Genomic DNA, 14,271 nt, shown 5'->3' on the forward strand with positions numbered 1-14,271 from the left:
AAGCCGGGATCTTGATTTTTAGTCCCAAGTATGGATGTTTCCACAAAAGGACATTATACAACTGGCTGAGTGTTACTCTCCACTGCTTAATTCATCCTTTGAAATCCTACACACAGAGCCTGACCCCGTTTGAAATGTGTGCACACTGTACAACATAAAACATGTCCAGACTCTAAATACTCACAAATTGAATTTTATTTTTACAGTAAAAAAGTCGGCAACAAAAATATTTACATTAATCAAAATACTGAAAAAAAAAACCATTGAACTAAAACAATCTGTGTCATGTTTTCCCCGCCAATAATGACGGTTAACTGTTCTTCAGTTTTCTCACAGGTTGACACTTGACATGACAGCGTGCCTCACATGATGTACGTGGTGTTTTTACACATCTTTAGTGTTTCTGTACGGTCACATCACGCCTCTGTCCTGCAGATACTCGCTCCATCTCTCATTCACTTCAATGAGAACCTGAATGATTGATGGATGCACTTTGTTACACACATAACATCACATTCTGAATGTGGGGCAACTTCATGTGACTCATGAAGACTAATGTGACGGTACCTTTTGGTGTGTTAATTTGGTTTTAAAGGGGCGGGGGGCAGGCTCGCAGACGCCTGCTCCAGAAAGGCCAGCGGTCCGGGAGGGGGAAGGTCGGAGGGTTTACGGTGCTGAACGCTCACATCCTCCAGCACCTGTTGCCAGTGGTGCAGTTTGGACAAGTGTTTCTGAACCAGCAGTTCTTTCCTCTGTAGCTCATTACGTAACTCTGACACATCCTGAAGTGGGAGGAAGAAATGACAGAAGGCACATTAGCAAATGGTGAGAAATAAATAGAAACTGATAAAACACTGACAGCATGTCACAAATTCAGGTCTGGGAAATAAAGGCAAAGCTAATGAACCCTGGATACGACACAGATAATGATTCTCAAAAGGGGGTTTGGGTTCTCCAAGAGTTCCTCTTCTGCTTACACAGATCTTTGGGGGTCATAAGTAGATTTTACAATTCCACAAATAACAGCAAAACAGAGGAGGAAGTCAATGGATGGGAGGTGGAGAGGACCACTTCCAATCTGTCGAGATAAGTGAGAATAATTTACCTCCTTCACCACCTGCTCTGGTTTCTGCACAGATAACTGAAGCCTTTTCTGCAGGAAGAAGCACTCTGTCTGTCGAGCCACGTCCAGAAACTTTTGTATGCACTGGTCAACACCTGCAATCAACAGACACATACGTCGATACACACATTACAGTACGAGATACAATAAAACAACCATAAACAAAAGAATAAACATTCAAGGCTTTACTCACCAGTTCGAATCTCCTCCTGGTCAGTTCCATTAACGTAGTCTTGGCTTACCAGGGATGCGAAACATGCCTGAAGGATAAACACAGACAGAACATCAGTACATTCTTCTGAATGTGTGGGTAAAAATGCTGCTCCTTAGGGTTTGAGCACAGGTAGTTTTGTAGCCCTCTAGTCCCTGTCTTTATGATTATGATTGACGACCTGCTGGTCCACAAGAAAAGGCAGTGTCACATGACATGTTTCCTCGTAAATGACACCAGCTTACCAGTAGAAGTAATTGGGAGGAAAAACATACTCCAAGGGGCAGCAAGCAAAGGTTGCAAAAATATATCACTGCTCCCATTTGCCACAGTCTGGACTATAATAAAATGTTTGTGCAATAGGGAGAGGCAATTACTCTGAGATATAAACACTTTTTATGGACACAGAACACTATTTTATGTTCCATTTAGCTGCTTTGTTGTGAGGAACCTGAAGTTGTGCCTGCTATGATACTGCACAGATGCCTGCCATGAAGTTGGAGTCAAACTATTCATATGGTTCCTAAAATGACTAACTAAGCTAATGGGATATAAGAGACTTGTAGTCCTGGTAGTAGCGTTGTTAGTAAAGAAAACCAAAGATACAGCTGTGTTATTGTGATGTTATGTAGTTGCTGTTGTTTGGAAATAGGAAATAGAGCTTACACACAACTAAGTTTGTTCAACACCTTCATTCTTACTTGATAATAATAGTGAAAATTCTGATTTAAAACATCAAACTTGATTTCATGTAGCATACTTATGTTGACTACACTTACACACATTTGTTAATGAAAAATAATTCACTTTTTTTCCACTGCATTTGATGGGACACTGTAGCTCTACACACACTGGACACATAGGAGACACCTCTCCATTTTGGATTTTAATGCTTTTAAATTTCATATTAATATTTTCGAACGTCTCTTTATGTTGTCTGTCAGTACTTCTTCTATCTTACACCAATGTCTTTATGGAAAACTTATTAATTAAATCAGCCTCCAGCGGTTCAGCCCGAGGTTCTGGGAGGTGAGCTAACCGCCCTCCTGTTGCCAATACCGGGGAGAAACTAAGCAAGACGCCGCTGGTCCGGAGTGAATCTCTGTCGAAAATCCGACTTAAATTTAAGCTTCACCGCGGTGCCTTAAAGCATTATCTAATTTATTTTATCGTCTTGGTAAAATATGGTTTGCCTTCTGTATCCCTCTAATGTGAGAGTGCAGTATCTTGAATGAATGCTAGCTAGCTAAATTAGCTAATAACAGTTAGCACACAAAGCTAGCGGAAGCTAGCATATTAGCCTCCTACCTCGAAGGAAGCCTCCAGTTCATCCACCAGCGTGTTGTTCCCCTGAGGCCTGGCAGCCGTACCGGGGAAACCCGGCTGGCCCGGTCCAACAGGACCCCCGACGGGATGAGCACCAGACGGCTGCTGACCTGAGAACATCCCACTCATGGACGACGCCATCTTGATCTCCTGGCTACCTGGTTCGCACATGCGCAGTGAGAGGGGCGTTCCTGTGGGCTCTATGGCCAAAAGTGTGTGGACATCACTGTTCACATTGTGTTAGTCTGGGGTTGTTTTTCATGACCAGTGATTGTATATTAAACATCCCTTGAGATGAATAAAAGAAAACATGTTACAAAAATTATACTTTATTATTAAAGTTATATTTTTCCTGACTTTTGCCTCATAAAGTTTCTACAAATCATTAATTTGAACCAATTTAAGGAAGAGAAAGCACTCTTTAGCTGAATTAGTAAACATGCAGGGATGCAAGCAGTCATTGCTTTGTTTGGTTTGCTGGTTTGGAATGAGGTAATCAATCACATGAGGGTGTCCACATACATACCAAGTAGTGTACATCCATCTTGTGTCAACAAAAGAACCATGGAGATGACAAATATGTCAACAAATGTATGCTAAAATCTTAGAATTTATTTATATGACATATAAATTACATTAACTAAAGAGCTTCAGGTTTTCTCAGCTGAAAAAACAACCGTGTGGAGAGACACTGAACCCTGTGGCCTGAAAAATGTAACAAAACACTGATGCATTAGCTGTATGTACACATCAGAGCCATCAGGTAAACTTGGTCACTGAATCTTTCATTCTGTCTAAGTGCGTTCTTTCAGCCTAATGTCTCTCTCTCAGCCATTGTGGGCCAGTGCGGCTGCAAACTCCACCAGCGTGCGTGTTGGTCTTCCGGACATTCCTTTTCTCAGGTAGGGAATTTCATCTTTGTTACTCATCACACCAGCGATGTCCAGATGGGCCCAATGAGGAGCTGTGACGAACTCTCTCAGGAAAGCAGCAGCTGTGCATGCACCGCCAGAGCTGGAGAGATGATCAGCAGACGCAACAGTCAGATTCAGTTTTAATAAAGCCATGAATATACTGCCCTGTTCCTAATGTTATCAAGCTTGAATAACAGCAATGGATAACAGTGAGCTCTTATTTTGAAATGAAAGTTAAAACTTGCAGGACATGCAGTAGGTGTGATTCTACTTTGTGCTCAACAAGATTCCCACTATTTCCATACTTAGATACAGAAATCAGCTTTAGTCATTTACTTCAAAATTACAGTTTTCAAATGACAGATTCCTAACTTAATGTCAAATGAAATGCCATCCATTGATTGGTTAGTCAGAATCTTCAGTTGAATTTACATCTTTTTGCTCATAGAACCTTTAAGAACCTTTGGTTTGGTACCAAGTTGGTAGAGTCAGACTTTTTTTTTTGTTTTCAAGTATACGTATAACACTTTGTCATGAAAATATAATAGTGATAATCACCCCAACAGATGATGGTGATTTTACAATTACCTGCATATTGTCATCTCAAAGTGAGACATTTGTATTGTGTGGTTCACCCGAAAACATTTTGGTTGTAATTACTTTTGCAGGTTTGGGCTTCTAGATGCTTTTAAACGAAATCCACGTATGGTGAACGGGGCCCTGCGCTGCTCTGATGTCGGGTGCAATAGCTGCAAGCGCTCACTGAGCGCAGCAAGATACTTACCGGCTGTACTTGCCGATGTTGTTGAGGTCAGCCAGCTGGCTGTCAGTCACCTGTCTGGTGTAATGCTGGAACAAAGGCATCCGCCACACTCTGTCACCTGTCACAACACTGGCCTGAATGAACGAACACACACAGAATTAGTCAGAGGAGCTGAGAGACTGGGATGCTGAGAGTGTGTTTATTGCGCAGACACGGTACCTTGTGCAGCTGCTCCCACAGCCAGTCAGAGTTTGTAAATACTCCAGTTGCTGCTGAGCCAAGAGCTACATCCATCGCACCTTGAAGACAGAAATTTCAATATTTACTCAATATATTTGTAAATCTTTCATTTAATCGTGCAGCGTAATCAGCCTAAGGTGGATTTCACAGTACAGAAGGTAAATGACAACTCTTGTGTACGAGCTGTAAACATGAACCCGTATAGACAGCAGACTCATTCAATCAAACTCCACTGAGTGACAGTAAATCACTCTCCTGCACCTTCGGGCTCATGAAGAAATAACTAACATAAGTGGAATAATAATTATGAGCACTAATATTTGAGACGACAACTGGACCTCATATGAATGTCATGAATTTGAATGACCAAGTAAAAATGAGATAAAAGAGTTATCTAGTACTGTAAGTACAGCAATTACAGCTACTATTGGCTTGCTATAGTTCTCTTTACTTTTTAACGAGGAAATGCCAGATTATACAGAGACACAATCACAACGCACCTCCTTTTAGGATTATCTTTTGCAATAAATACACAGACATGGATCAAGAGAAAGAGGTTTGATACATACATCCCTGTGAGATTTGAACTGTGGTTACACTCTATGTGTGTAAACACTAAACCAATTTCGCCAGTCATTGTGTATATAAATGAATTATATAATCCCACCTGTTAGCGTAGCCACATTGACAATGGCTCTGGGGTTGAAGGTGTGTCCATAACACAGTGCGTCAGCAAGAATCAGTCTGCCCTCTGCGTCTGTATTGTCGACCTGTACACAACAACAATGAAACCTGTTCATGCACACACACACACATATACAGCATATGTGCACAAATGTATCACACTCAGGTAACTGTCACGCCTCCACCCACCTGGATTGTTTTTCCATTTTTGGCTGTGACAACGTCGCCTGGTTTTGTAGCTTTTCCACTTGGCATGTTCTCACACAGGGGAGCCAGACCTGATTTATTGAGTGGAAACAGACAGGTTAAGGATTGTTTGTCATCACTTCAACATTGCATAATTTTCTATTCATCAAAAATGATTACACGCACAGGGATACATATTGTCAATAAGCTCACCGATAATGTTGATCGGCAGTTTCAGGGCTGCTGCTGTGACGATAGACGCACACACGGTGGCAGCTCCCCCCATGTCAGCTCTCATTGCATCCATAGAAGGAGACGGCTTCAGAGAAATACCGCCACTACCAGGCAAACACAAGTGGTGAGACAAACGACCTCAATGTGTAAGATATGATGTGACCGCGCTCAGACAGAGAGCTGGGAGTGTTTATCATTCCCGTTTACCTGTCAAAGGTGATGCCCTTGCCCACTAAGAGCAGCGGGGCCTGGCTGCTGTCAGGAGAACCGTTGTAATGTAGCTCCAGGAAGACAGGGGGCTCCTCTGAGCCTTTGGACACACTGAGAAACGCTCCCATCTGTTGCTCCTCTATCCAAGCCTGAGATCTACATAAACACATGAGGTATTAAATTATTAATTCTAAATTATTAAATAATTAAATATTCTATATATTCTATAATGTAAAAATCGCAAATAAGACTCCACAAGCTCAAGGTAATGTGCATGCACAACCCAAAGACATTCAGTGATAACAGAGAAAAGCAACAAAAATAAAAAATATAACTTAAAATGATTTTTTTGATAATTTTTTCATAATTGTTTCACCTTTAGATAGACAGTTTCCAGCTTAATACATTCTAAAGCTTTCTGAATATCATAAAGTGGAAGAAAAAATGCTGATATTAACCAGTAGTTATTTCAGCCAAAATTAAAAAAAAAAAAACATACCAAAATGATGCTATATCAGTTCAATATTTATCTTCCTGCCACTCAAATTGTTTCCAGCACCATCCAGTCAAATATCTGGCATAAAATCATAAAAGGTTGCACTGTAAAAATACACTGCAGTTCTTGTAAACGTGGCCTGTGGTGATAAGTGAAGCACAAACCTTTTATTTATTGTGACTCGTTCTGCGTGCGCTGCTAGTTTCTTTTCGATGGTGTGGGCAAAAGCAGTGGGAGTGATGTGATTGGCTGGAGCCTCCATAAGCAGCCGTGCCAGGTTTTGGCCTTCTGCATACAAGACTCCTTTCCCCCATCCGACTGAATCCCCACTGAGAGCAAATACACACAGACATATATTCACATGATGCTGCATACATCTGTATTAAGAGTCAAATGCCTGTAAAATTCAGTTTTCCCAGCTTTGTTGGACTACCTTCCATGAAGCTGTGCGGTTACTTTGGTCTTCTTCTTGGATTTGAGCTGGTCATACTGAAACAAACCCAGAGTGGCACCTTCTGCTGCTGACTGGGTGTCGCCACAGCCGTCCACCTCCACGTGACTCACCTCCAGGTCCTGAAGTAGCCGGCAGCCAGCTGAACACACACAGACAAACACACAGGTATCAGCCAGGTACTGACTCCAGAGAGTTCTCAGTAAGACGAGCAGAGTCATGTGACTCACCTGACACTGCCTCTCTGATGTTCTCCTTGCTGCTGTCCCAGCTCTCTGACCCACACACACCTGCATCATTCTTCCCTAGCCCGACTACCGCTACACACGGGAAGTCCTGAAGAAGACGCAGGGAAGATTTAGTTACTCCGATGCTGTCAAGAGAAACAGTTCCTTTATCTATGGTCACACCTCGTTACCTTGTGGATTCCATAAAATATTCGGCTTTTGCCTTTCTTCAGAGCTGGTCCGGAGCTGGAGAGAACAAAACAAAACCAGTTTATTCACCAGCTATGCAACAAGTTAGTCAAACACACAAGGTTAGCCTGATATCCATTAGGAATGCTACACTACTGCGTGTTTTTCACTAATATTGATACCAGCATTAAGGATGCACCAATCCCATTTTTTCGCCTCTCGGACAAATCTATTTATCTCAGGGTTGTAGCCAGTTACAATTAATCAGTGCGGTATGAACTGCATACACACCTAAAACTAACACAGTCTAATACAGAAGCTCTGCATCAAAACATACTTCCATGTAGGTTAGAATGCTGTGTTTTGTTTAAATAGATGAACAGCTTTTCCTTTGAACAGCTACAGCTCCAGTGTGAACTCCACCTGCTAATTAAGACCATGTCATGTGGTCAAAAGCTCTAGAAACAGCAAATAAGTGGCCCTTGAGAGGAGATTGTTTTCTCTGTCTCCATGAATGAACTCTCAAGCTCAGCTTCAGCTTTATTTTGTACCCGAACGGCAACTGGTTTTCGAGAAAAACACAGTACAAAACATAAAAGAACTTAAATGTACAGTTTATAAAGCTACAGCACCAATAACGTCTTAAAATTACTACAAACTGCAATACAATATGACAAAGTAAATAACAAGGAAGGGTAAAATAAAGCACTAAATGACCAGACATGATGATTAGGCTACATGATTCATCCCCTAGAGGAAATCCAGGTATCCAGTAGCTCACACAGCTGATAGTTACTGCACCCCAAATGGCTGTAAAGGTCAATAAACACCACTCTTCACACAAAACTCACCATTATAACCTTCATGCAGGGAGGATCTAATGCAGGACTGTTGTGTTGGACTGTATTAATCTTAGTTAGGAGCACCTAATAAACAGGCAAGTGAGTGTATGTTATCATCATAACCCAAACAGGACAGTTGTCAGATATCTCAGACTCACATTTTCAGCAGTTCAGAGAGTTTACCGGACAGAGTTTGGTCAAAACCTGCGGCTGCCTCTGTGAGATGAAGGCCGCTATCCTCCTCTCCCTCCTTCTCAAACACTCCCAGCACCAGACCCTGCAGACACACAGCAACACATTAGCAGGACACACACGGAGACGCATTGTGCTGCGTGATGTAACTGTCAGCTAATGTTTGGCTAACAGGCTAACGTTAGCTAGCTACGTACTTTTCTCTCGTTCAGGTGAGTCTGTGACGCAGAAAATGACCTGGGGTGGTTTGTCCGCACCGCCGTCTGCGCAGCTCTCCTTAGAAGAAACATTGTCATCTGTTCTGCATAAATAAACCCGCAACAAACTACTGGTTCACAGGTTTAGAGGTCGCAAACATGTGTGTAAGGAGGCAGAGCGACCTGACAGCGTCGCGGTTTCAATACGTCACCAGCTAGCGACAAAGAGCCTCGTCGCCATCTTGTGGCTGTAGTGGGGAACTGCAGGAGGACAAACTAAATGATTCACATCCTCATTCGAGATTATAACTAAACTAACATATCGTAAAGGTCCTTCAGTGATGGTCAATGTTACTTTATTTGACATGTACACAAATGTTCTTATGTTGACCTTCACAGCAGCAAATGTCATCAGATATGAGGAACTTTTTATGATCAAGTTAAAGTTATTAAAAATCAATGGATAATTATTTTGTCTCTTTCTAATCTATGGAAGATCATACACGTTTATAACATAAACCAACATCTCCCCCTGAAATAAATCATTATTCATGCATGGTTGCACACTTTCTATCAGAGATAAAGAATAATTACTGTAAAAACTTTTATACTGAGGCCACAAAGTGACTGAAAAGCAGACCAGTTAAGGACATTATACACATATAATGAAAAAAATACATCTAAATCTAAACAGTAATGATGTATTTACATATCACAGCTATGGACAGATTATATTACAGCACAGGATGTCCAGAATTCAAAGGGCAAATCTGCGGGTCAGATCTCTTTTCAGTTAAATGTCCGATCTGTCCACCTTCTGTCTCACCATCACTGCCTCCTGCCAAAGGAGATTTAGAGTCCAACTCCTGCTGTATCAGTGTTTGGTGGCACCTGAAGTTTTCTTGTCTTTGACGACGTTGATGTCTTCAGTCCAAACATTTATTTACTTTGCCTGAATCTCATGATACCTAATATTACATGTTCGTACTATATTTTCTTAAAGGTCCCACATTATGCTATTTTTTTTCAGTTCATACTTGTTTTTAGAGGTTCTACTAGAACAGGTTTACATGGTTTAATGTTCAAAGTAATACATTATCTTTCGTATACTAGACACGGCTGCTGCAGCTGTTTTCAGCCTCTGTCTGAACTCTCCGTTTTAGCAGAACAGAACAATCAACCGAATTGATTTGCTTTTGCCTTCAACATCTGTGTGTTAAGAACTGGTGTTAGTGAGGAAAAAACAATAACGGACAGCGAGTTAGATTCAGGAGGTTTTAAATGGGAGGGGACAGTCGGCCTGCTGAAGGGCTGGAGGAGGTCACATGATCAATAGAGCTCCTTATGACATCACAAGGGGAGCAAAATCTCAACAGCGTGTTTTCACACACATTTACTGAAAGATGGAGCAGGAGAAAAAAAAATGTTTTGTTCTTTTTGCTGAGTTTTTCCTCATCTGAATCAAGGGTCTAAGGATAGAAGATATCATATGTTGAGGCCCCCTGAGGAAAATGTGATTTTGGGCTTCAAAAAATTACTTGACATGAATGACTGATCCATTAACTGATCCTGAGGCCATTAACTAGTGTGTATAAATAAAAACATTTGGCCTTAGAATTGCACAAAACCTTGAGCCTTACTGTGGTTTGTTGTAATTTCATTTAACATCTGTTTGCGTAAATGCACCACTGCAGAATCCTAATGCACCACTTTCTTAATCAGCTAATTTTGAGGCCTGTGTGGATGCCTGTGTCGAAATCTAGTTTCAAGAATTTCATATATTTCAAAATTAAAGAAGAACAAGGAGCTCATTTTGGTCTGAAGGCCCTTGGAACCAAAGCAGCTGTCTGAGTTAGCAAACCACTTTCCAGTCTACACTTGAGTCCTTTATATTAGTATCACAGAGAAATAAACAGTAATGAACACTGGAAAAATGTTCATCAAGTGATAGTTCACATAAAAATGAGTCATGAGGCCAAAGAGAGGCTGTGATGAGCTTAAATGTGGCGTAACGGAAAAGTGTTGGTTTCACTCTGCTCTCAGTCCCCCTCTCGCTCTGGTCTCCCATCAGGGATGTAAATGCTGACAACAACAACGATGCTCGGTCAGCAGTCAATAGAGCAGGTCCAGAGAAGAGATGGTGGGTTCCTCGGGTTTCTTCATCTCCGGTTTGGGCAGTTTGATCCGGCTCATGGCAACCACTCCACATACGGCGAAGTGAGTCGCGATGCTGCCTACGCCCAGCCAGAAAGACCAGTCCAGGCTGTCATCCAAGACGACGAGCACGAAGAGGTTCTCCCGATAATTGGCAATGCGCTCGGTGAGACTGTGGTGTCTCACGGCTGCCAGGAAACACAGCACGGCCAGGGCACCGAACAGAGCTGGAAACAGAGGGGGAGGAAAGTCAGGGAGGGGAAACAGAGAAGTAAACACACATGGGAGGAACATAAAGACAAAACACTCAGGTTTTTAAAGAAAAGAAGGGGAGAGAAAATTCTAGCCACTGATATCAAAGTAAGAAGTGAAGAGACAGAAGGAAATTGACTGGGAGGAAAGTGGGAACAAGTGCAAAAGGAAGAAATGAGGGTGGAAATGTGAAGCGAATAAGAAAGAAAAAGCATCAATATTTGAGGGAGATTTTGCAGGAAAGAGTCAAGATGGCTCACTCACCAGCGATGAAGTTCCACAGGTAGAGTCCTTTGTGCCCTTTGATGCTCTGGTAGGGAACCTTGCGTGCGTTGTAAATGCAGAAAGACAGACTGACCAAGGCGAAGCCCACAGCCACCAGCAGGAAGAGGATCACCATCATGTGGAGGCCACCGTTCAACGTCCGCACGAGCTTCGGGAAAACTGGACAGAGAGACGGAGAAACGCAGATTAAAAACACACATCATCAGCCTCCAGAGCTGGTTTGTATGAGTTAAAGATGTAGAAAGAGACTTAAATATGGTGTTTAGAGCCACATGCAGTCATACACACCCACCTCATGTACATAATGGAACCCGTAAATAACCATCCCATATTTATTCCAGCACCTTTGCACTACATCTTTGTCTATAGCTGCTTTTCACATATATATTTTCATACAAACACATATAACTGCTCACACTTGTACATAGCAGTTAAAGGTTCATGCTGAAGTTGATGTTTATGTTTATTTTGTTCATCTTTGTCGTTTTCCTGTATGTCTTTTCATGTGTAAGTACACAAGAGCAGTGGAAGTCAGGTTTCCTTGTATGCGGTGATACAATACATGATGGTAGAAGCCCATATGACAACAATCTTTAGATAATTATTTGTATGTAATAACGTGATTGCACAAAGAATAACCTACTATTGTAATTTGATGATGATGTTATTTTATATGTTTGTATTGTAATATTGTCATACTGCGAAGTAAACTAACCAGCGTGCAGTATGTTTGCAGTACATGTAGTAGGTAGGAGTAATGTGTCCTACGATGTATGTTTCTTGTGGGAATCTGCACATTAGATTTAATGTTTTTTTTATTGTTTTCATGCAATATCAAGCAAGAATGGCCAGAAACTTATTTAAAATATAGAATAATGTGCTGTAACCAGAAATTTTCTAATAAACTAATGGAAATAAAGTTCTACTCTAAGCAACAGATGTGTATTGCTGATATAGCTGTATAGCTTTAAAATTGAAAAAAAAACCCAACATTTTATTTCACAGTCTGACAGTTTCACACTATTCTTTAACCTATATGATCATACTTATTTAAATAGGCTACTCAGCACAGGTTTGTGTTTTATGGCTGTATATTCTCAGTGTCATATTTTCCTGTCCTGTGAGTCTGATATATCTTTTTGGAAACTTTGTGACCTCCAGGGCTTGTTCTGCTCTTAAAAGGTGTTATCCAGATGGTGTGTGAGTTATTCATTACAGGGTGTACGTTTGCTTTATTGGGCACCAGAGGTGATGATATGTTTTTGTGCCATTTTAATGGATACGTGGATGAGACAGAGAGCAGGTGTAGCCTTCCTCATAACAATAATGAAAAATGAGTCTAGAGGCTGTATTTAACCTTACTGTATATTTTGGAGCGCCTCTTGCCAAGCCCGCACTTCTTGCTCTTCCCTCCCTGGAACAAACCGAAGTAAATGTCTCCGATGAACTGCTCCAGCTCCGGGTGGGACGCGTTCACGATGTCCACCCCGGTTTTGCACAGGATCCGTCCGGTGACCCACCGCTCCGTGGACAGGGCCACGACCAGGAGGACCACCGAGCCGACGCACAGCACCGAGGCCACCGAGAACGTTATCCGTTTCCACAGAGAAGGCATCTTACGCGCCCATGGTGCCCCGGGGAAGGTAACACGACGCCGGGCAGCGACCGCGGAGCGCACCGGGCGATCACCATGAGTTTATTTTACGGTTTGAAAAGAAAAAATGAATCATAATCGCTGAGGTGAGTAGTTATTTCTCTTGGTGAACTGGTCCATGTGTGAGCGACAGAGGAGAAACCGAATCTATGGCGGTCAAAGAGATCCCTTACCGGGAGAAACTCTATCCTTGCGCGGTGCGCCTGGTTCCTGCTCCCTCTGTCGCACCCACACTGCTCTTTATTCAGAGGGGGAATTAACCTTTGCAGCTTGGCCTTTTCGCCTGGAAATGTACCACGACTGGTGACCTCTGTGGCGGCTGCAGCCATAAAGTCATAGTTAATGGTGTCAGAGTGACAGTTGTGATCCACTTTAACAGAGAGAAGAAAGGTCAAAGTGGAGCTTTAACACAGAGAGACCAGTGAGTTTGGATATGAGGGATTTACACTCCTTCATCTCTCATCTTCTTTCTTTCATGCTCCACTTATTCATTAAAGGCTAACCTACTACTGCATTTATACCAAGGCCTATACTGTGGTACTTGGTTATTGTTTTCTTATAATGTAGGCTATATTTTGGTACTTTTATCCTGCTGTTATGTTATAATGTATATTTTGGTAATTTTACAGTATAATTGTCACGTCATATTGTGTATTTTGGTACCTACATCATGTTATTGTAATATTATTTGGTATATTTGGTAGTTTTATTCTGTTATTGTTATGCTACAATGCATATTTTTGGTATTTCTATATCATTATTGTTATGCAATTGGAGACGCAACTGCAATTTCTTTGGTGGAGACAAAGACAACAAAGCCTATGTTCAATTTTGAATCTTGAATGCTATGAAAGTTTACTTCCCTTCAACCATCCAGTGAGGCTGGATCACCAAAGGCTGCAGATTCACTGTGTGACACTTGGTTTGTTGTAATTTAAAAAACTCCGCCACTAAAGCATTATATCCACTGATATGATACGAACTGGAAGCTGGCCCCTGATCATGAGACACTGCCTTAAAAAAGAAGAAAACAACCAGTGTCAAAATGTAGCTGAGAGATGGTACTGATACTATAGCCTACTTACGTGGTGCATATTACTAAATTAATTACTTTTCAGTAAAAATATGCTCTCTAATATTTCAGTTAAGAAATATAGTACACAATGACCAGAGTGGAGTGTAACACAGTGGTTAATACAGACCCTGGCACTCATTTTCTTTGCTTCTGTTGATTGTAATCTTTGCACACCAAAAGATGTGATTAAGTTGATTATATTATTAAACAAATAACCCCTTGGATAAATTAAAAATGTGTTTGAATAATCTCATTATAAGAGGTAGTAATCAGTGACAAAAAAGTGATGAGTGTCTGACTAATATGAAAATGATACTGCCAAACATAGTATACAATCTCTACAGCACCTTCTTTTATATCATTTCA

The 14,271-nt window shown here is 41.4% G+C and overlaps 3 protein-coding genes across 4 annotated transcripts; all 3 read right to left on the reverse strand.

The window, feature by feature from the left end:
- Positions 1–185: 185 nt before the first annotated feature.
- med28 (mediator complex subunit 28) lies at positions 186–2,810 on the reverse strand. 2 transcript variants are annotated; one of them, XM_070828072.1, is made up of 5 exons: positions 2,643–2,810; positions 1,317–1,383; positions 1,106–1,218; positions 568–782; positions 186–471 (listed from the first exon to the last, which is right to left on the reverse strand). In XM_070828072.1, exons 1-4 carry the CDS (start codon positions 2,799–2,801, stop codon positions 579–581), a joined length of 543 nt encoding a protein of 180 aa, XP_070684173.1. In that variant the 5' UTR covers positions 2,802–2,810; the 3' UTR covers positions 186–471; positions 568–578. The 2 variants fall into 2 exon arrangements, with proteins under 2 accessions (XP_070684173.1, XP_070684172.1); XM_070828071.1 differs by having other exon boundaries at positions 186–782.
- A 447-nt stretch (positions 2,811–3,257) lies between these two features.
- Positions 3,258–8,676, reverse strand: lap3 (leucine aminopeptidase 3). The gene is made up of 13 exons (XM_070827575.1): positions 8,486–8,676; positions 8,255–8,373; positions 7,257–7,311; positions 7,069–7,174; positions 6,821–6,980; positions 6,552–6,716; positions 5,889–6,047; positions 5,661–5,785; positions 5,451–5,539; positions 5,245–5,347; positions 4,557–4,636; positions 4,359–4,471; positions 3,258–3,674 (listed from the first exon to the last, which is right to left on the reverse strand). The coding sequence occupies exons 1-13, from the start codon at positions 8,582–8,584 to the stop codon at positions 3,488–3,490; spliced, it is 1,560 nt and encodes a 519-aa protein (XP_070683676.1). The 5' UTR covers positions 8,585–8,676; the 3' UTR covers positions 3,258–3,487.
- A 1,871-nt stretch (positions 8,677–10,547) lies between these two features.
- Positions 10,548–12,791, reverse strand: clrn2 (clarin 2). Its single transcript, XM_070828525.1, has 3 exons — positions 12,539–12,791; positions 11,156–11,335; positions 10,548–10,866 (listed from the first exon to the last, which is right to left on the reverse strand). Exons 1-3 carry the CDS (start codon positions 12,789–12,791, stop codon positions 10,598–10,600), a joined length of 702 nt encoding a protein of 233 aa, XP_070684626.1. The 3' UTR covers positions 10,548–10,597.
- Positions 12,792–14,271: the final 1,480 nt, after the last annotated feature.

This window comes from Pempheris klunzingeri, chromosome 3 (assembly GCF_042242105.1).
Source record: "Pempheris klunzingeri isolate RE-2024b chromosome 3, fPemKlu1.hap1, whole genome shotgun sequence".
In the NCBI taxonomy this organism is placed as follows: domain Eukaryota; kingdom Metazoa; phylum Chordata; class Actinopteri; order Acropomatiformes; family Pempheridae; genus Pempheris; species Pempheris klunzingeri.